Here is a 22,492-nt window from a genome sequence, read left to right on the forward strand (position 1 = left end):
TTGTCGTTCAATTACAGATTATCATGTATAATTAATGAAAAAAATTAATATACTACACCTTTTAACATACATTTTACCGAGTTTCATTATTACTTAACTTTAGTGAATTTTTCCTATGTTTTTCTTTTAAAATATTAGAGAGTGTTAGACAATAAATCAATTTAGAAATGTTGTTTACTAAACAAGTAGAATTATACTTTGTGCGTGTTTGTCAATTTGTATTTCTTTTTAAAAATAGATATGTTTCGGCATATTATTCTTTTTTTAAAGTGAGCCCTATTTTTTTTTTCCTCAAATTATCGAATTTTAAAAATATTTTATTTAAAAAAGGAATGTTTTTTTGTTTGAAGAAGTTGGTGTTTAACCATCTTTGTAATAAATGAGTAGAGACACACTGCATGTTACCAAAACAAAAATCAACTGTTATCAGAACAGAGTAAACAGTTAAAAAAGTTATTATAATAGGAATAAAATATTAAAAAACTGTGTAAATCAAAATGAAATCAAATCAGTGTGAAATATTATAAAGTTGTATTAATAAAAAGAATTATTTAAAACTTCTGTTTATGGTACCTTTTGCTTGTTAACAATATTTTATTATATTATCTTTGCATACATAAAAGGAAAACTGTGATTTTTTTCTTGAAATTTTTGAAACAGTAGAAAATATAGCATACCAGAATAATGAAGCTGAGAAAAAAATAATAGAAAGAGACGTTGGGTCCGACACCACTCTGCTGTGTATGTACATATGAACCCTCTTTGGAGTTTTCTCTCTTTGGACTTCTTTTGACTTCATTTCACTCTCTCTCTCTCTCTGTCCTTCTTCTTCTTCTTTTTCCTCTCTGCACTTCAACAACCTTTTTCTTTTGGTTCTCTCTCTCTCTCATCCTTCTCGCAATGCTTCTTCGCCTTCTTCCAGATCCGGCTAATACTCCACATTGCGCGCTGTATTTCTAACCTCTGATCCCGAAGCGACGCCGTCTCGCCGCGTTTCTCGTACGGAAAACCCTAGATCTACGATGCTCCACCTCCGGCAACGACGCGACGCGACGCCGGCCACCACAAGGTGGCGCAACACGGTAGGTAACCGTTAGCGAGTCCTGGTCGAAACGTTGTGGTTTTTCGAAGTGACACGTAGTTTGGTTGTTGTGCAGTTTGAGGAGAATCTGGAGCAGTGGCCGCACCTCAACGAACTGGTCCATTGCTATACCACGGATTGGGTCAAGGATGAGAACAAGTACGGACACTATGACTCCGTTGGAACGCCGTCGTTTCATAACCAGATATATGAAGGCCCTGACACTGACATTGAGACCGGTATTTGTTTCTCCCTCTATTTCTCTTTCTCTTTTCAATTTTTTTTCATTATGTATAGTTATTTACTGCCTTTTATATTCTTATTAGTTTCTGCATTATGCGATTTTTGTTTTTCTATTTTTGGAATGGGCTTTAAATGTGATTGTGGTTAATTAATGGGATAGGGCTAGTTATAGCATGTGAAATGGACGGAGACTGGTGTTATTTTTCTTTTATTACTTTTGGCTTCTGCTCCTTCTTCATTCGTTGTATCAGTTTACTATTTGTTTTGATGATATTCTCCGTAAGGAAAGATCAAACAAGTTTCTCTAGCATAAGTTAAAAAAATAAGCTTTGGGAGAAATTAACATGAGAAAAATTCTACTAACTAGTTTTTAATTTTATGCATGGTATAATTTTAGCTCAAAGATAAACGTAGTTTAATTTATTTTCTCCAAAGAGTACTTGCGTATAAGTTTATCGTAGCACGACCTTTTGCATTCTGCTATTTGTTGTTTTTAGCTTTGTTAAAATCGTGAAACGGGGTTTACATGGGAACGTAGTTAGTTACTGGGATAAAGCTAATAATAGTATGTGAAACTGATATCGGTATCTTTTTCTCTTGGACTTTTAATTTGTTTTTTATTTTTGCTTCTTGTTTAACACACCAGCCTGTGTATTCTGTGTCGTAACACTCTCGAGATCATGCGGGTGGTGGGTTTAGGGTTGTGTTTATTTGCAGTTAGTGTTTTTAGTTTTGCATTTTGAGTCCGCTTCTTTTTCCTAAGAACTTTTAGAAGAGAAAAATAGGAAGAAAAATTCAAACTAGCTTCTCCATAAGCTAAAATTAGCTTATGCTTAAGTTATGATGAAAATTTAAAAAAGTTATACGAAATTTATTTGTTGAATCACATTTCGTATAGCTTTTTTAAATTTTCATCATAACTTCTGCATAAACTAATTTTAGCTTATAGAGAAACTCATTCTTTTTTTATTGTTTTTTTTTTATTTTCCTTTCCTGTCATACTAGCTTCTGCATTTTTCAATTTTATGCTTTCATTTTTCTAAATTATGAAATGGGTATTTATGTCACCTTGACATTGGTGTTCAGAGTATTCACCATCTGTTGATGAGTAGTCTTTGCTGAGAAACCTAATCACCTTTTGTGAGGTCTTCTCTACTCCCAACCATGTTTTTTCTACAAAGCTAAAATCAGCGATACCCTGATTAAGAGATTCAAGTCTAGATCCATTTGGACCAACAAAATTTTGTTTATGAATAAGGGGTTTTAATGTGAACTGGCTAATACTAATAATGGCATATGGCAATGGCATATTAAAAAGGGGTTTTGTGTGTTAAAAAGGGGTGCTTCTCTTTCTTTTTGCCTCTGCTTCTTCTTCCTCATACCAACTTTCTCATTCTGCATCATAACACACTGGATAGCATATGGGTGATTAATGATTGTAGGAAGTGTTTTTTTAAACGAAATTATTGGTGTATGCAGAAATGCGGCTTGCTGGGGCAAGGCGAACAAAGGGTGATGATATCAGTGAAGATGACGCACCAAGTACTTCGGGAAGGCAGTTTCCAGAAGGTGCGGATGGTGACTTGCTTCATGCAGATGTTCCAAAGGTTGTTGATGGTTAATTCCTTGTTTTTATTCTGTTGGAGATTCTCTGCTAGTTTACAACTCAAGCTTGTTAAAACATTATTGATACAGATTTTGGTTTTATTTATTTATTTACTTGGATGTGCAGCATATTGGTCAATCTCCCCTTCCTGCTTATGAACCGGCATTTGATTGGGAAAATGAGAGGGCATTGATATTTGGACAAAGGATACCAGAAACTCCTATATCGCAGTATGGCATTCGTTAGATGTTGTTTCTGAGTAGAGTATATTTTGATCTTCTTTTGCTGTTGTTTTCACCCAACTAAGTTTTTCCTTGTCATTCCTTTTCTGTTCGGCATTTCAGTGGAATGAAGATATCTGTAAAAGTTCAGTCTTTACAATTTCAAGCAGGATTGTTTGGTGAGTGTTATGTTGTTGATATTGGGTGGATAACGTGGTAGACAAATTGCTTCATCTCTTTGTGAAGCTGCCAATGCTATGCCATTTAATTTTAGTGTTTATGCTGAAAGTGGGTTCAAGTGTCTGACACGGTGCTCTGTTTCTGTTCTCTTGATTTGTAGAGCCCTTTTATGGTACAATTTGCTTATACAATAGGGAGAGAAGAGAAAAGTTGTCAGAAGACTTTTACTTTCACGTCTTACCAACAGAAATGCAGGATGTAAGCTATGCAAGTTCAAAGAACTTTTGTGGATTTTTAATATATGAAATCAATGGATGATTTTGTAGTGACCATGATTTACCCCCATCCCCCCGTTTTTTACAATTGCCAGGCCAAAATTACATATGAACCTCGCGCAGTCTTTTACTTAGATGCACCATCTGCTTCAGTTTGTTTGTTAATCCAGTTAGAGAAGCATGCTACTGAAGATGGCGGGGTTACTGCTTCTGTTTATTCACGTAAAGATCCAGTATGTATTGCCATTTTACCCCTTTGTTGTCTTTTTTGTGCTTTAGCTAAGAATTTTGGGCAGAGCATTTACTATTATGCGTGTATGTAAAGTATATAGGAGCATCGTTTGGACCCACAATGTATGATTTCACAAGTAAGGTGAAGATATTGATCATCCTCCTTGGGGATCTGCTCTTTATATAGGGAAACTGTGAAAAAGGGTAAGGAGAAGAGAGAGAAAAGGGAGAGTAGAAGTGTAATTTCCTTTATATTGGACTTGAAGATTTAATGAAACCATATGCTGCAGCAGGAAAACACATTAAAAAAGAATGGGAAGCCAGGCACTTGAACTAGGCTTTTAACTGAGGATATTAATGTGATTTTGGTCTTGGGCAATTCAAAAAATGGAGGCAAGACATTATTTGTTTTTTATTTAGTTTTTTTGGACAGGTGTTCATGGGATGCTGGTAACAAAATTTAATTATTGGTTGAATTGGGAGCTCAGGCCTAAACTGCATTTTCTGGCTTGTACTCTATATTTCTCTCTCAGAGAAATCAATTTGGTTCCTGAATTTTTTTCTGGCCTAATGTGGTTCTTGCTTATTTAGGTGTATAATTTACTGGGTGACTGTTTTTTGTGTGTGAAATGATGCATTGGATGGGCTTTTAACATTCACTTCACTTGGACAGGTGCACTTGACTGAGAGAGAGAAGCAAAAACTTCAGGTGTGGTCTAAAATCATGCCTTACAAAGAGTCCTTCGCATGGACCATTGTATCATTATTTGATAGCAGTATTGGTGCAGCTTCAGTAGGGCCTGCTTCCCCGAGCAGCCCTCTTGCTCCAAGTGTATCTGGTTCAAGTTCTCATGAAGGTGTTTTTGAGACTAGTGCAAAAATGTCTTTAGATGGAAAGCTGAGTTACTCTAATGGGAATTCTGTGGTAGTTGAGGTTTCAACTTTAAATAAAGTAAAAGAATGCTATACGGAGGAATCACTTCAGGTGTGCGTTTCAGGTTTCCTGTCTTTGATTTTGTTCTTCAGGAACAAAATTTCTCGCTTAATTTGCTGAAGAAAATAGAGATTTGGTGAATTGCTTGTGTTAGTCGGCCCCTGCAGCTCTATTATTTATTTATATTATTATTATTATTCAGATTGAGGTACATTAATTGTAAAGCTAAAAAATATAACCCTAGGATAATGATAAACCAGCCACTATACCCAGATGTTAATTATGCTATAAATAAGTATGGAAACAGTTTCCAGCAGCCGTAAATGCATAACTTGTGATTATGAATAGTACTGATGGATATGGAGAGCCATATAACCTCCTTTTAACTGCTAGTCAAGATCCATTTCCAATGATTCTGACAATCATGAGGCGTGATATTACAATTATTCAGCATGCATTAAAATATTTTTTATTTATTGAATTTTCGTCTCATAGGTTTTCATTACTTATTGTTTCATTGGTTTTGTTCATATGCACTGTATTACACTTCTTTAGTTTGCTTTAAATATTTATTTATTTGTTCCTCTTATTTGGGTTTTGTCTATCTACTCCTCCATGAGATTAAAATGTTAATTTGTGATTGCATCGTCCTCTATGATCAATTGTTTGTTTTACTCAATATATGTAAATCAATTTTTTGTTATAATAATACAAGAAAGGAGCAGATCCTATATAATCAAGAATATCTAGATTATATATGTATTATTAGGAGCATTTTTATTTATTCATGTAGAGATATCAAATCTCCTCTATTTATTGTATTGATTACTTTTTCTCAATATAAATGAAACATTGTGCTATTTGAGAAACACAGTTTAGAAACAAAGTAACTAACCACACTTCTTTCCAACTCACTGTTAGTTGGTGTTAGATGTTAAGGATTTATTTTCTGTTAGTTGGGCTTAGCCCATTCTGTATTAAGGGCATTGGCCCTTATGTTTCACTATAAATAAAACTACCCTTAGTGTATTCAAAACACAAGGGGATATTTTCTCCTAATCCTCTCCATTTCTCACATGGTATCTAGAGCATAGGATTAGGTCCAGCCAACTCTAGTTTCCGGCACAACTCATCGCCGCCGCCGCGCCACTGTGGCTGCCGCTGTCGCCGCCTCCGCCGCCGCCGCCGCCGGAGTTCCAGAATTGACCGACGACCACATCATCGGCATCGTCTCGCCCGGGCGACCACCGTGGTACAAATATCACAGCCAACGGACCAGTCACGCGCCTCCACGCGCCGCCGCCAGAATCGCCGGAGCCGCCACTTCCCACCGCGCGTGACGGCGCGTCGCCGGAGAGTTCCGTCGCCGATCTGGACCGCCGTGATCGCCTCCTCGTCCTCTTTCTGGATCTGTGATCGTTGCGTCAATCGGAGCACTTTGGATTTTTAGGGTTTCTCCTTCTCCATGGCATCTTCCTCTTCTACGAACACTTATGTTGGTGGCTCTTCTTCTGATCCTTCAATATACACCAATTATGTGAATGTACACTTGTCTATTGACAAGTTAGATGGCACAAATCATGCAACATGGGCGTCTGACATCAAACTTTGGTTGAAGAGTCAAGGGTACTTAGATCACCTTACTCAAGATGTGACTACTGCTACAACGGATGACACTTCCCGCTGGATGAAAATTGATGCTCAGCTATGCATTGTCATAAAATCCACCATTCACTCCTCGTTGAAACAAATGTTTCGATCATATGAAACATGTTCAGAAGTTTGGGCACAGGCGAAGTTGTTGTACACAAATGACACTCAACGCCTGTATGGTGTTTGTCAGGACCTATTAACTGTTATTGGTCCACGCAATCATGGTCCCATGGCCGAATATTTGGGTAAAATTCATGCCCTTCTTCATGATTTTAATGATATATTACCTCCTGCTCCCACTCCTGCTGAAGAACTGGAACAACGATCAAAGTTCTTCATGTTGTTGGCTTTATACGGACTCTCTGATGATATCTCTCATGTCCGTGATCAGATTTTGGGTTCTCCTGTCATACCCAACTTTACTTCTACTTGTTCAGCTCTTCTGCGTATACCGAGCAAACCAGTCACTGAGACATCTCCTCATATTGATGACTCCTCAGTTATGGCTATCCAACGTAATGATCGAAGTCGGCCTCGCAGGCAAAATAAAGGACGTGTTACAAAATGTGACCACTGTGGCAAGTTAGGCCACAAAATTGATCAATGTTATGCACTTCATGGACGACCTCCTCGACCTGTAGCAATGGCCAATTCTGAACCATCTGGAGACCCTCCTACTTCATCTAATACCGTAGAAAAACCTGCAATCTTTAACGAATTTCTCAGATGGTATGAGGATCGTCAGCACTCTAGTTCCACTACATCTGCATCTGTTGCACGTACAGGTACACCTTTTGTTGGTCTGACTCACTTTCACTCCCTCGGATCTTGGGTCCTTGACTCAGGCGCCACCGATCATATCACTGGTAACAAGTCCTTATTTTCTTCTTTGTCATGTCCGGATAACTTACCCTCGGTAACAATGGCTGATGGGTCTAGAGTCTCATCTCATGGTGTTGGTACTGTTGATATTTTTCCGTCCATATCCATTGATCATGTACTTTATGTTCCCGGGTCTCCTTTCAACTTATTGTCCATAAGTCGTCTAACTCGTACCCTTAATTGTGTTATCTCATTTACTAAAGATTCTGTTTGGTTGCAGGACCGGAGTTCGAAACACATGATTGGCACAGGATGTGAGTCTCATGGCCTATACCATCTCCGCCCTTCTCCACATGTTGGCGTAATCATGGAGTCACCATCCCTTCTTCATGCTCAGTTAGGTCATCCTAGTCTTGCCAAACTACAACAACTTGTCCCGAGATTGTCACAATTATCAAGTTTGTCGTGCGAGTCTTGTCAGTTAGGAAAGCATACTCGTAGTTCCTTTCCTCGTAGTGTCTCACAACGGGCATCGTCCCCTTTTTCATTGGTTCATTCTGACATTTGGGGACCTAGTCGTGTTAAGTCCAATTTAGGTTTTCAGTATTTTGTTACTTTTATTGATGACTACTCAAGATGTACTTGGTTGTTTTTAATGAAGAATCGTTCTGAGTTGTTTCCTATTTTCCAATTATTTTTCAATGAAATAAAAACACAGTTTGGGGTTTCTATTCGAACTCTACGTAGTGATAATGGTCGTGAATACCTTTCTCAATCGTTTACACATTTTATGGCTTCTCATGGTATTCTTCACCAAACCTCATGTGCTTATACCCCTCAACAAAATGGGGTGGCTGAGCGCAAGAATAGACACCTTATTGAGACAACTCGTACTCTTCTAATTCATGGTCAAGTACCCTCACGTTTTTGGGGTGACGCCGTTCTCACGGCATGTTATCTTATAAACCGCATGCCATCTTCCGTCTTAGATAACAAAATCCCTCATTCTATCTTGTTTCCTCAAGATCCTCTACATCCTTTACCTCTTAGAGTTTTTGGGTCTACTTGTTTTGTTCATGATTTTAGTCCTGGTCTTGATAAGTTATCTCCTAGGTCTCACAAATGTGTCTTCTTAGGATTTCCACGGTCACAAAAGGGCTATAAGTGTTTTTCCCCTTCCCTCAATCGTCATTTTATCTCTGCTGATGTTACTTTTGATGAATCTTCTTTCTACTTTTCACATCTATCTTCGAGTTTTGAACCTCCACCTGTTACTGTTGATATTCCTATTTTCTGTGATTCTCCTAGTGATGCTCCACCCATTTTGTCTCCTCCTTCTTTGGACTCTCATTCACCACAGGATCGTCCTTCACCACCACCCCTTCAGGTGTATAGTCGTCGCAATCGTCTCCCTCATGACTCACTTCCAGTGCCGGTTCCTGTGTCTCCTCCGGCTCCAGCAAATGAGTCTGACCTGCCCATTGCCCTTCGTAAAGGTATACGCTCTACCCGTAACACTTCTCCCCATTATACTGTTCTTAGTTACCACAGATTGTCACCATCTTTTTATACATGTCTCTCATCCATTTCTTCTGTGTCCATTCCCCACTCTGTGGGTGACGCCTTAACTCATCCTGGCTGGCGTCAAGCTATGCTGGATGAATTAAGTGCTTTACAGAAAAGTGGAACTTGGGAGCTTGTCCAATTACCATCTGGAAAGTCTGTTGTTGGTTGCAGGTGGGTGTATGCTATCAAGGTTGGTCCTGATGGCACTATTGATCGTCTCAAAGCTCGATTGGTTGCCAAAGGCTACACACAGATTTTTGGTTTGGATTATGGTGATACCTTTTCTCCAGTGGCAAAAATGACCTCTGTTCGCCTATTCATTGCCATGGCCGCTCTTCGCCAATGGCCTCTTCACCAACTTGATGTCAAAAATGCTTTCCTTAATGGTGATTTGCATGAAGAAATTTATATGGAGCAACCGCCTGGCTTTGTTGCTCAGGGGGAGTCATCTGGATTGGTATGTCGTCTTCGCAAATCCTTATATGGCTTAAAACAATCTCCTCGGGCCTGGTTTGGTAAATTTAGCTGTGTTGTTCAACAATTTGGTATGTCTCGCAGTGAAGCGGATCATTCAGTGTTCTATCGCCACTCAAATGCTGGATGTATCTACTTAATAGTGTATGTCGATGATATTGTTCTCACAGGAAGTGACTATCTTGGCATCTCTAAGATGAAACAACACCTTTGCCATCATTTTCAAACCAAAGATCTTGGCAAACTCCGGTATTTTTTGGGTATTGAAGTAGCACAATCCAACACCGGTATTGTCATATCTCAGAGGAAGTATGCGTTAGACATCTTGGAGGAAACAGGGTTAATGAACTCTAAATCTGTTGAGACACCTATGGATCCTAACATCAAACTCCTACCAAATCAGGGGGAGCCTTTCTCAGATCCTGAACGGTACAGAAGACTAGTTGGCAAATTAAACTATCTTACTGTTACACGTCCTGACATTTCCTTCGCAGTTAGCGTTGTGAGTCAATTCCTAAACTCCCCATGTGAAGACCATTGGGATGCGGTTGTTCGCATACTGAAGTATATTAAAGGATCACCTGGAAAAGGTTTGCTATATGGTCCTAACAACGATACAAAAATCGTTTGTTATTCAGATGCTGACTGGGCTGGTTCCCCGTCTGATAGGAGATCTACTTCTGGATATTGTGTCTCTGTTGGTGGCAACCTAATATCATGGAAAAGTAAGAAGCAAAGTGTTGTGGCAAGGTCCAGCGCAGAAGCAGAATATAGAGCTATGGCATCAGCTACTTGCGAGCTTGTGTGGCTTAAACAATTACTCAGTGAATTGAAATTTGGAGATGTCACTCAAATGACACTTATATGTGATAATCAAGCTGCTCTCCATATCAGCTCTAACCCTGTCTTTCATGAGAGAACCAAGCACATTGAAGTTGATTGTCACTTTATTCGAGAAAAGATCATATCCGGAGACATCAAGACTGAGTTTGTTAACTCAAGCAACCAGTTGGCAGACATATTCACTAAGTCCTTACGAGGACCTAGAATTGATTATCTTTGTAACAAGCTTGGAACATATGATTTATATACTCCAGCTTGAGGGGGAGTGTTAGATGTTAAGGATTTATTTTCTGTTAGTTGGGCTTAGCCCATTCTGTATTAAGGGCATTGGCCCTTATGTTTCACTATAAATAAAACTACCCTTAGTGTATTCAAAACACAAGGGGATATTTTCTCCTAATCCTCTCCATTTCTCACAGTTGGAACACTCCTTTCCAACTCACTGTTAGTTGGAACACTCCTTTCCAACTCACTCTTAGTTGGAACACTCCTTTCCAACTCACTCTTAGTTGGAACACTCCTTTCCAACTCACTCTTAGTTGGAACACTCCTTTCCAACTCACTCTTAGTTGGAACACTCCTTTCCAACTCACTCTTAGTTGGAACACTCCTTTCCAACTCACTCTTAGTTGGAACACTCCTTTCCAACTCACTCTTATTTGGAACACTCCTTTCCAACTCACTCTTAGTTGGAACACACTTGAACACAACTCATACACAATAACCAATAATTCTAACACTTCCCCTCAAGCTGGAGCATACAGATTGTATGTACCAAGCTTGGAACAAATAAACTCGATCCGAGGTCCCCTTAATGACTTAGTCAACACATCTGCGAGTTGGTCATTTGATCCAACAAACTCGGTACATATTTCTTTTGACAATAACTTTTCCCGAACAAAATGACAATCAATTTCTATATGCTTAGTCCTCTCGTGAAACACTGGATTTGATGCAATGTGAAGAGCAGCTTGGTTATCACAATACATCTTTATACTCTGGATGTCACAGAAGCTAAGCTCTTGGAGGAACTGTTTCACCCATATAAGTTCACATGTTAGTGATGCCATTGCCCTATATTCAGCTTCCGCTGTTGATCGAGCCACTACATTTTGTTTCTTACTTTTCCATGAGATAATGTTTCCTCCAAGGAAGACACAATATCCAGTAGTAGATCGTCTATCAATAGGAGAACCTGCCCAATCGACATCACAATATCCTGATACCTGAAGGCTTCCTTTTTCTTCATATAACAGCCCTTGCCCGGGAGCCTTTTTCAGATACCTTAGAATGCGAATGATAGCATTCCAATGGCCAACACATGGAGCTTGCATGAACTGACTAACCACCCCAACAGCAAAAGATAGATTTGGCCTTGTAATAGTGAGATAGATTAGTTTTCCAACTAGCCTCCTATATCTCTCCGGGTCGGAGAATAACTCACCTTCTTCTGTTGTTAATTTTTGATTTGGATCCATAGGGCTATCAACCGGTCTACGATCAATCATGCCTGTTTCTTGCAAAATATCCAGAGCATACTTCCTTTGGGAGATTACAACTCCATCTTTTGACTGAGCTACTTCAATGCCTAGGAAGTATTTGAGGCTCCCAAGATCCTTGGTTTGGAAATGTCTACACAAGTACTCCTTCAATTGAGACATTCCAGCAGTATCATTTTCTGTAATAACTATATCATCAACATATACTATCAAGTAAACACATTTCCCGGGAGACGAATGATAATAAAAGACTGAATGATCTGCTTCACTGCGTTTTAGCCTAAATTTTTGAACAATGGAGCTAAACTTTCCAAACCAAGCACGTGGTGATTGCTTGAGCCCATATAGAGATCAGTTCAATTTACAAACCATACCAGACTCCCCCTGATCAACAAACCCTGGAGGTTGCTCCATATAAACTTCTTCCTCAAGATCACTATGGAGAAAGGCATTTTTGATATCCAACTGATGAAGTGGCCAATGACGAATGGTTGCCATTACAAAGAACAATCGAATGGTAGTCTTCTTTGCCACGGGAGAAAAGGTGTCACAATAATCAAGACCATAAACCTGAGTGTACCCTTTTGCAACCAGCCGGGCTTTGAGCCTATCAATGTCACCATTAGGGCTGACTTTAATTGCATATACCCATCGACAACCAACAACCTTTTTTCCCAGGAGAAGTGGCACAAGCTCCCAAGTATGACTGTGGTCAAGAGCCTGCATTTCTTCAATCATGGCTTGTCGCCATCCAGGATGATCAAGTGCTTCTTTCACATTTTTAGGAATAACCACAGGAGATACTGAGGATAAAAGGGAATAAAAGGAGGGCGATACTTTTTGATAACTAAGAAAATTATAAATGGGATGAGGGTTTCGAGTGGAATGAGTACCTTTTCTGAAAGCAATGGGCCAACCAGAATCATCTTCACCAGGAGGCGTGACAGGAGATGGTGACGGAGAAGAATCTGAAGGAGGAGATTCACCATTTTCTGGAAGAGGATTACTCACCGGGGTATTGTGTCGAAGGATATCAGTATGTGGAGAGGAAGGTTCGGGAGGACCTTGGGCATGACTTGGATTGACTGAGGCATTGGAGATATTAGACTCAACCACTGGAAGAGGAAGGACTTGGTGGAGGATATGAACATCTTGAACAAAGGGAGAGAAGAAAGGTGTCTCTGTTCAAAGAAGGTAACATTGGCAGACATGTAGTACTTTTTGATTTCAGGAGAGTAACACCGGTACCCTTTTTGAAGCCGAGAATAGCCCAAAAAAACACATTTGATTGCATGAGCAGAGAGCTTGTCGAGCCCCGGAGACATGTCGTGAACAAAACAAACACAACCAAAGACTCGAGGAGAGGTGTGAAAGAGAGGATCATTGGGAAAGAGGATGGAGAAAGGGACTTTATTATTGAGAGAGGAGGAGGGCATCCTATTAATAAGAAAACATGCAGTTAAGATGACATCCCCCAAGTGATGAACAGGAATATGAGCACCAAGCAAAAGGGTACGAGCCGTTTCAACCAAGTGTCTATTTTTTCTTTCGGCTATACCATTTTGCTGGGGTGTATGAGGACAAGTAGACTGATGTAAAATACCATGGGAGCTAAGAAGTGAAGAAAAAGTTGATGAGAAATACTCTTTAGCATTATCACTTCTTAAGACTTTAATTACGTGACCAAATTGGTTCTTGATTTCATTCAAAAAGGATGTGAAAATGGGTAACAATTCAGAGCGATCTTTAATTAGATAAACCCAAGTACATCTAGAATACTCATCAATAAAAGTAACAAAATACCTAAAACCAAAAGAAGAGACGCGACTAGGTCCCCAAACATCAGAATGAATAATAGAGAAACTAGAAGTACACATTGATTGAGACCTTTTAGGAAAGACAAATGTAACATGTTTTCCTAGTTGACAGGACTCACATTCTAAAGTCTGAAGACCACTAAGTTTAGGACACATCTTTTTTAACTTTGACAAGTGAAGATGGCCAAACCGATCATGTAACACTTTAGGGGGAAGAGCTGCAACACAAGATACCTGTGGACGAGATCCAAAATGGTATAAACCTCCAGCTTCATATCCTTCTCCAATCTGTCTCCCCGAGCCACGCTCCTGTATAACAAAAGATTTTGAATCAAAAGTTATTGAACAATGTAACATTTTGGTTAACTGACTTAGGGAAATTAAATTGAATGGACAGTTAGGGACAAAAAGAACAGATTTCAGAGTTAGAGAGGGAGACAAGGAGACTTGACCGACTCCCTTTGAACAAGTTTTAGAGCCATTTGCAAGAGTAATGAAATGGGGTTTTTCTTGGAGGGAAAGGGTTGAGAACAATGAGGTATTACCATAAATGTGATCAGAAGCACCCGAGTCAATTACCCATGAATTTAGACCTTCAATGGATTGAGAAATGCAAGCTGTGGACGTACTTTGAGACTGAGATGATTGCGCCAAACTATTAGACTTTAATCGCAGATACTCTTGATACTCTTCCTCAGTGAACTTGGAGTTGGAAGTGGAAGTTTCAGCCTTAGAGATATTGGCGGTTTTTGAAGGAAAGCCATGCAAGGAGTAGCAGTTTTCTTGGGTGTGACCCATCCTCTTACAGTAAGAGCACTGTGGACGTCCTCGACCTCCACGTCCTCCTCCTCTAGTGCCACATCCTCCTCTTCCTCGCGTGGCAACCATGACAAATGGTTCCATTGTTTCATGAGCTTCCTGAGACGGAGGCACAGGAACACGAAGAAGACATGTGGTCAAGGCTTCCAAGGAAGGGACCTCATGACTTGTCAGAAGTTGATCTTTGATGTGATTCAAATCTGGATGCAAAGCACGGAGGATCATCACTATATAATACTTGTCAAGCTTCTTTTTGATATCTTCCGAAGATTCCACTTCCAAGAACATTCTCAATTCTTCCACAGCTGCTTGGGCTTCAGTCATGAAGGAGACCATATCATGGTCTGTCATTTTGAGACAGGCAAGCTTGTTTGCGGTATCATAGAGACGTTGAATATCATTAGCATAAATGCTTTGAGCTTTTTTCCAAAAATTGTGACATGTCTTGAAGGCTTTAAGTGATATCAAAAGTCGGGGTTCCACAGATTGCCACAATAGGGCACACAATTGGAAATCAGTTTGTTTCCATTGTTCAGCTTTGTCAAAAGGTACTTGGCTCCCATCTTGCTCAAGGTGGTCATAATGTCCTTGACCAAGGAACCACATTTCCATAGCAGCAGACCAAGATAAATAATTCTTTCCGTTTAGCTTTTCAGAAGTGATTGAGGGACTTCCAGAGAAAGAAAGAGCACTTCCAGACGCCATTCTTTGATAAAAACAGGAGAAGGAACCAGAAAAACCGTGAAGAACTAGAAAACCCTAGAGGGTTTCTTAGGGTTTTCTTAAAGGGAAGCTCTGGACACACCAAAGTAAGATTTTGAGGGTCAGAACGGACAGAGGAGCAGAGGGTGACAACTATGGAGGTGGCGCGGCGACTTTCCAGTGAGCAGAGAGCGGCGCGTGGACAACACGCGCCTGTTCGTAGCGCACAAAGAGGCTGTGCGTGGCGGAGCGTGGAGGAGAATCAGGCGAACCCACCGGTAGGGTTGGCTGTCGCGTGAAGAGGCGAACCAGATGGACAGCAGCGGACAGATGCGAGATGGCGGACAACCAAGTTGAAGAACTTCAAACTGCAATTGACAGCTGCAGATAGTGGCGAGACAGCCGCGGACAACGGCGAACGGCACCAGACAGGTGCAAACAGCAGTGACAGTGCTGGTGGATAACCCAGCACAGAAACCAGAGCAGGATGAACTTGCTCTGATACCAACTTGAGATCTAAAACAGAGAAAAATAGTTCTTGAGGGCTTAAACACCTCTACACTTACATTTATAGGAAACAAAGTAACTAACCACACTCCTTTCCAACTCACTCTTAGTTGGAACACTCCTTTCCAACTCACTCTTAGTTGGAACACTCCTTTCCAACTCACTCTTAGTTGGAACACTCCTTTCCAACTCACTCTTAGTTGGAACACACTTGAACACAACTCATACACAATAACCAATAATTCTAACATAGTTTAACAGTTTTAATTGGTCTAATTTTTTGGGTTTCTAAAGGTTATGTAGAGGTGTAGGTTTGGTCCATATGACACTGCTGTCCCTCTTCTTATAATATTAAGTCTCAACTTTTGGTAACTGAGCATTTTTTCTTTTCTTGAGAAGACAGACTTCTCTGATTGCTATGATTAAAAAAGTAGAGTTCGACACTGATCTTTTTGTTGTGGCTGGTATTTCATGAAAAATGTTTAGGATCCTAAACGTAAGGTGCACAAACCGGTCAAAGGTGTTTTGAGGCTGGAAATTGAGAAACACCAGATTTCCCATGCTGATTTGGAGAATGTGTCAGAAAGTGGAAGTATAACCAATGATTCTGTTGACCCAGGGGATCGTGTTGCAGATTCACTGTCTGGAAAGTATACTAGTAATGGCTGTGATGATCCTCAGGGTAGCATCCCCAGGGTAGTATCTCCAGCTTCCGGAAATGGAGCAACTCAACATGGAAATTCAGATTTTAATGCTGAAGATGTAAGTATTATGTCTTTTTATCGAGCTGACAGACTTTAGTTAGTAGACTGGATTAGTTTTTGTAGAGTAGAATTTACTTTTTTTAACGAATTAATAATAGATTTTGTCCTAGAAGTGAATTTTAACTGAGTTCTGGTTGACATTTTCTTTTGACTTGATCTTTTCAAGGAGGATAGTGGTAAGTAGGGATATTTTAGTGTATGATCATGGAGACAGCTTTATAGTGTACTGTACCATGTTAAGTTTTATCATTGTTGAGTAAAATAAGAGAATAAAGTTACTAGCTATTAAAAGATAACTCGTGCATTGTTACACCAAATGCATTAATGATGTGGGGTGTACATGCAGAATTGTCCTAAATTGGACATCCCTGGTGTCATACGGGTTTCATTGTTGAATGATTTATGGCTTAGTCATAGCAGAAGACGAAATTTATGTATATTCTTGAAACAATTAAAGGAGGGCCTAATTTTCAAAACTTGGTCTTTCTTTCTTGGTTGTTTCTGCTCATCTTGTTCACTTCGCTAGGGATCTTCTAATCTTACTAGTCTGTTGTATTTGGTTAAGACAATGATGTCAACAGTGCTTAATTTTGCTATGGTGGTCATGATACTGTGGTTTTGTGTAATTCTATTTATATATGCCAGGCCTCTGCTAATGTGCTTTATATTGATTAAAATATAGTTCCATGCATTTGACTTCCGCACTACAACAAGAAACGAGCCTTTTTTGCAACTTTTTCACTGCCTATATGTGTATCCGTTGACACTAAGTTTGGGTAGGAAAAGGAATTTGTTTATACGGGTTGAACTCAGGGAGGATGATGGTGATATCCGTAGGCAGCCATTGGAGGTAGTGTCCTCTATTTTATTTCCTTATTTGTTTATCTTAAAAAAATCCGTTGCTCTTTATACACTTTCATCTTATTTTTTTGTGTGTAACTCAATCTGCTCAGGCAATATATCCTAGAGATCCAGGTGTGGATGCATCTCTTCAAAAGTGGAGTCACACTCAAATTGCTGTTGGAGCTAGGGTTGCTTGCTACCATGATGAGATTAAACTTTCCCTCCCTGCTATGTGGACACCAACGCACCACCTTCTATTTACTTTATTTCATGTTGATCTGCAAACGAAATTAGAGTCTCCGAAGCCAGTAAATTCATTCACGCATTCAACTCAATTTATTGTTTTTTCGTTCCTTTCATTTTACCACTGGTGTCTGGGGCTGAATATTGATGATTCATAATTATACTTATTTACAGGTAGTAATTGGATATGCAGCCCTTCCTTTATCTTCCCATGCCCAGTATGTTTCCTTAATTTGGTCTTTTTTCCTATGATTAAGCTTACGTGTTAATATTAACTAATGGTAGTTCTTGGCTGTTTGCTGTTGCTTAGTGAAACTAAAAAATGTACTGGTTGGTTACCATAGCATACTCAATTACTATTTTAATTACACAAGAACTATGTAGGGAAACAAGAAAGTTTTATCGATAACTATCACATTGATTGCATTCTCAGCTCCTCTCTCTGTAACGATCAACATCTCTAAAATAAGGAAATAAAATAATATGCTGAAATAAATAGGAAGTTTCTAAAGATATTTTTGTCCTAATTATTTACAATAATTATCGTAGTGTTCATGGCAAGGCTGGATCTAAAATTTTACATATGATGAGTTAGAAAGATTTACTTCTTTTCGTATTCTTATGGCATGCTGGTTATATTATATATCTTTTCTGATGGTATCCATAAGCAGATTAACTACTAATTGAGACGGGTCATATGAGAAGCTCAGCCTATAGCATATGTGCATAAGCTATTAGTTGAGTATAAGCACCAATTTGAGTGTGAGGCAGTTAAATATATGTTGTATGTATACTTACCAAAATACAAAGCTTGCGGGATTATTTAATGAAAAAAAACACAAAAAAGTCTTGCGGCAGGCATTGCACATCTTTATTTGCTACATTGTTTATGATAATGTCTCTCGCTCCTATGGTTTCAGTCTAGATGATACTCAATATATTTTGCCAATGAGACTCTTCATTTATGTTTTATCCATTTCCTATTTTTCTTTTATATTCTGAGAACTAGTTTTGTCTTGAAGGCTTGGTGCATAGTTGGTTCTGCACTTTGCGGCCAAAATGTTTTCTTTTCTTTTCCTTCAGTTTACCAGAGTGTTTTTTTTTTGAAAAGAGAAGTACTCCCATAAAATTGTCTCCAAACATGCACTTATACTCCTAACTTGGTATATGGCAGCTTATGATTTCGTTGTTCTATACAGGCTGCGGTCTGAAATAAATCTTCCAATTATGAGAGAATTGGTTCCTCATTATCTACAGGATTCAGGACGGGTGTGTTTATTACTGTACACATATGTTAATTAACTTTCATGCATTACTTGTTATTCCTTTTCTCTCTGGGTTCTGTGAACCAATGGTATGTTTGGACGAAGGATAGGAAGGTTTGCTTTGTTTAAGAGTTGTATGAAAGGGTGAAGAGTTCCTCATGTAAATGTTCAAAACCTCCCATATAAGTTATATCTACTTGAGACTGGAAAGTATGAAAAATGCCTAAGAGAGTTCAATGAACTCGTAGCTAATCCATTCATTTTTATGTTTCTTACATCAGTGGTGAAAACAAGAAGTTGAACAAATATATCAAGTTAATTTTTTACATAAGTTAAGCAATCCTGACATAAGTGTTACGACCCAAGCGCAATGTATAGGAGTTGAATCCTAAACTCCCCTATTGGAATTTTGCACTCCCCCAGTACCAGACATTTTAAGTTTTCACAATTTTGGAGGATATTAAATATTCAAAGACAATGAACAAAACTTGTTAGAATGGTGCTTCATGCATTAGTAAACTTATAGTATGGTTGTCTATTTCTTTTAAAATTGTAATGATGGTTACTGGTCTTTGAATTGTATTGTACTGCTCTTGATATTATGTGGCTCTGGATTGGTTTCTATTATTATGTTTGAATTTTGAATCAGCTCATTTTATATCGAGTTCTTATTTATGATAGGAGAGATTGGATTATTTGGAAGATGGGAAAAGTGTGTTCAGATTGCGTTTACGACTATGTTCTTCATTATACCCTATCAATGAACGTATTAGAGATTTCTTTCTTGAATATGATCGGCATACTCTTCGAACAAGTCCACCATGGGGTTCTGAACTTCTGGAGGTATCATTCTTGTCTAGTTTGTTTTTTTTTTTTGATTTTGGTGTTCTTGTTTGTTGTATTTGTTTATTCTGGATTTGTGTGTACGTTGTATATTGTACTCGTTTTGGGGGGCTACTTTTTCATGTTCATTCTTGAACTGGAGGGGACATTTGGATCCTTTTGACTTATGCATACTCGCTATTTGATTCATAATGACGTCTCATTGCTTTTTCTTTTTATAAATAATTGTTTTCAGTAGTGGAGAAACGAAAAAATGGTTGATGGAAACCATAAATTAGCTATCTTTGCTTCTCACTGTTTTCCCCTCATATGTTGGTAAAAACATTATTGGTTTTTTACGGCTTATTGGAAATCCTATATTGACTAGTGATATGACTAATATAGAGTATACAAGTGAAGGGCAACTCTCGTCTTACATTTTTAAGATGGTATTAGAGCCCATCCTATAAATATTAAAAGAGCCACCTTGCATATTATAAATGCACCAAGTCCAATAGTGATGGGTCTGAGGGGGTATGCATTGGGAACAACCCAAATCTCATATTGAATAGAGATAAAGTCTGAAAATAATAGCATGTGTTGTTAGGCCTATTTGACCAACCACTATTTGGCCATTGTTGAAAGCAGTGTTAAAGATCCCATATTGACTAATAAAATGACTAACAAGATGCAAGTGAGGGTTAATCCTCATATTATAAGTCGGTTTTCTGGATTGATTTAGATTCTAACTCATGTTCTAATGTAACTTAACTGGGATTAATGGATAAATTTATAGATTTATCGTAACTTTTCTTTATAAGATAATAATTATAGGAAAGAGAAACCGGAAAAAAATAATAGCTCTTGATGGTATCTCAATTCTCAATTGATCCTCTCTCAGGTGTTCTTTACATATAACGTCTTTCCAAACTGTTCCAGCCGGAACCTTTTGATGAATTATAAGTATTTCAATATGACAATGAAAAGATAAACATTTCTTCCTACAACAATGATAAGATAAACAGTTCAACGATCCTAACCTTTCAATTGATACCAAAGGAAACTTCACCATCTTTAGTATCACATGTCCTGATAGAGGAGGTAAAAATAGGACAAAATCATTGCAGTCGATTTATTTTGTCAATAATTTTTATGTTTTATTATATTTGGTTCCACCTTTTCTAAAGGAATGGGTTTAGCAACCTTTTCTGGTCATATAGGTTCTATTATCAAGTCAATGGCCAAGCTTTAATAATATATTGTAAATTTAAATTTTTTTAGAAAAGTTCTAGGTTTTGAGCTATTTCTAAACAGATTGCTGACTTTCTGGTGATGTACTCATTGCTTTGTGATTTCTTTTACAATGTATACATATTTCATGGGTTTCTCTTTTTCGAATGATTAAGATTCACTTATTCTGGATGCAGGCTATTAATAGTTTGAAGAATGTTGATTCCACAGCTTTACTTCAGTTTCTTCACCCAATTCTTAACATGCTACTTCATCTTATTGGCAATGGTGGAGAAACACTCCAGGTTTGCAAATGAGTTAGTTCTTTTTTTTGGTTAAATTTTTTTTTGATAAAAGTGCTCCGGAGTTGCATTGACAGTTATAGTAGCCCTTTATATTTTATTGGTCAATTTTCTCTCTCCTTTCATTTCTCAAGTGGGTTTGCTTCTTTATGATATTTACCTTTCCACTATTGTTTTCAGGTTGCTGCATTTCGGGCCATGGTTAATATCGTAACCAGGTATGCCTTTTAGCTATATTTGATCCAAGTCAAATGAATTTAATTTGATGTTTGAAAACAAATTAAGGGGCTGGTTGGCTTGAAGAAAAGTTTCCTGTTTTCACTTTTAACAACAGCTCTTGGTGTTTTCATGTATAAATCTTTCATATGGTTTAGGAGCTCTTGTTCTTTGATTTGTGCGTATAATTTTTTGCTTAAGCTCTGTGTAAGTCATATCTTTATTCGATGTGAGACTAATAATATCCTTCTTGCGATCCGGACTGTTCCAAAAAGACAACAATTAAGGCTTGCTAAGGGAGACCACAATTACAGTGGCTTTCCAACAGCATTGCTATACCATAGTACTTTATTTTCTTATTGACTCTGCCTAGAGTAAAATGTTTTTGTTTGAGATCCTTAATTTGTGACAACTTTGCTTATAGAGGTATTAAGAACTTCAAATACAGTTTCTTGATCAAACCACTTTGAAGGACGGAGACCTGGTGTTAGGTTTCTGGGTATGAAACCTAACTGTCTCACAGCACACACTCACACAATAGCACCCAAATGGTAAGAAAAGAATGAAAATATGTATTCACATCAACCAATGTCATGTACAACCAGTAATTGGGAGCATAATCCCCTTCCACAGGATCAAGGTTCCTGTTTATACAATTGATATCAAAAACTCTGTCTACCAGACCCCCCCTTACCTTCTTATAAAGGCAGCCCACTTCTAACTACCCAACAACAATTAATTCTTCAACTGTTTTCTCTCTCCTGCACACCTATTACCCATTATAACCTATCATATTAAATCCTATCACCTGGAGTGGGAGAACTTCGGGCAACCAGAAAGTATTTGTTATTACTTGTATAGTTCATGGTATTTGTGTCACATGCAATTAGTAAATTGGCATGCAATCTGTCTCATTCTGTAACCAGATATGCAAAATGGAAAATAAGTAGGGTAAAAGACACATGAATTCATAGGCATTAAATCTTTGATTTGACAATTGTTTATATCCTTTTAATGTTGTGGGAAATTTACTTAGATTTTGTATCTATGGTTTGGAATATGTGAGTTTAATGTAGGGTGCAGCAGGAGTCGGTTGATGATGCTGAAAGAAATCATTTTCTAGTCAACTATGTTGACTGTGCTTTTGATGATTTTGGTGGTCGTCAACCACCTGTATATCCTGGACTGTCCACTGTTTGGGGAAGCTTGGCACGAAGTAAGGTACTGGCATGTTCATTATCATTCGTTCTATTTAAGATGTGCTCCCTAATTTTTACTTTCTTATTTGTTTAACTTTTAGTACTTGGATGAATTTCTTGCTACCGATAGATGAT

General features: G+C 38.3%; 2 protein-coding genes across 3 annotated transcripts in view; one reads left to right on the plus strand and one right to left on the minus strand.

Moving 5' to 3' along the window:
* Nucleotides 1-764: 764 nt before the first annotated feature.
* LOC108319083 (guanine nucleotide exchange factor SPIKE 1) overlaps nucleotides 765-22,492 on the plus strand; it is a 31,946-nt gene continuing 10,218 nt past the window's right edge. Inside the window, exons 1-17 of one of the 2 annotated variants that reach the window (XM_052878011.1) lie at nucleotides 765-1,082; nucleotides 1,158-1,320; nucleotides 2,804-2,931; nucleotides 3,057-3,160; nucleotides 3,275-3,330; nucleotides 3,492-3,589; nucleotides 3,702-3,839; nucleotides 4,511-4,822; nucleotides 15,960-16,235; nucleotides 16,920-17,087; nucleotides 17,191-17,388; nucleotides 17,498-17,541; nucleotides 18,523-18,592; nucleotides 19,270-19,431; nucleotides 20,838-20,945; nucleotides 21,123-21,160; nucleotides 22,235-22,379. In XM_052878011.1, coding sequence (XP_052733971.1) covers nucleotides 1,023-1,082; nucleotides 1,158-1,320; nucleotides 2,804-2,931; nucleotides 3,057-3,160; nucleotides 3,275-3,330; nucleotides 3,492-3,589; nucleotides 3,702-3,839; nucleotides 4,511-4,822; nucleotides 15,960-16,235; nucleotides 16,920-17,087; nucleotides 17,191-17,388; nucleotides 17,498-17,541; nucleotides 18,523-18,592; nucleotides 19,270-19,431; nucleotides 20,838-20,945; nucleotides 21,123-21,160; nucleotides 22,235-22,379 — 2,268 coding nt within the window. In that variant the 5' untranslated portion in view covers nucleotides 765-1,022. Of the gene's footprint in view, nucleotides 1,083-1,157; nucleotides 1,321-2,803; nucleotides 2,932-3,056; nucleotides 3,161-3,274; nucleotides 3,331-3,491; nucleotides 3,590-3,701; nucleotides 3,840-4,510; nucleotides 4,823-15,959; nucleotides 16,236-16,919; nucleotides 17,088-17,190; nucleotides 17,389-17,497; nucleotides 17,542-18,522; nucleotides 18,593-19,269; nucleotides 19,432-20,837; nucleotides 20,946-21,122; nucleotides 21,161-22,234; nucleotides 22,380-22,492 lie in introns of those variants that run through there. The other variant, XM_052878012.1, reaches the window with a different exon arrangement.
* On the minus strand, nucleotides 13,352-15,499 carry LOC128196586 (uncharacterized). The gene is made up of 2 exons (XM_052878013.1): nucleotides 13,991-15,499; nucleotides 13,352-13,754 (listed from the first exon to the last, which is right to left on the minus strand). Exons 1-2 carry the CDS (start codon nucleotides 14,967-14,969, stop codon nucleotides 13,717-13,719), a joined length of 1,017 nt encoding a protein of 338 aa, XP_052733973.1. The 5' UTR covers nucleotides 14,970-15,499; the 3' UTR covers nucleotides 13,352-13,716.

This window comes from Vigna angularis, chromosome 5 (assembly GCF_016808095.1).
Source record: "Vigna angularis cultivar LongXiaoDou No.4 chromosome 5, ASM1680809v1, whole genome shotgun sequence".
NCBI classification, from domain to species: domain Eukaryota; kingdom Viridiplantae; phylum Streptophyta; class Magnoliopsida; order Fabales; family Fabaceae; genus Vigna; species Vigna angularis.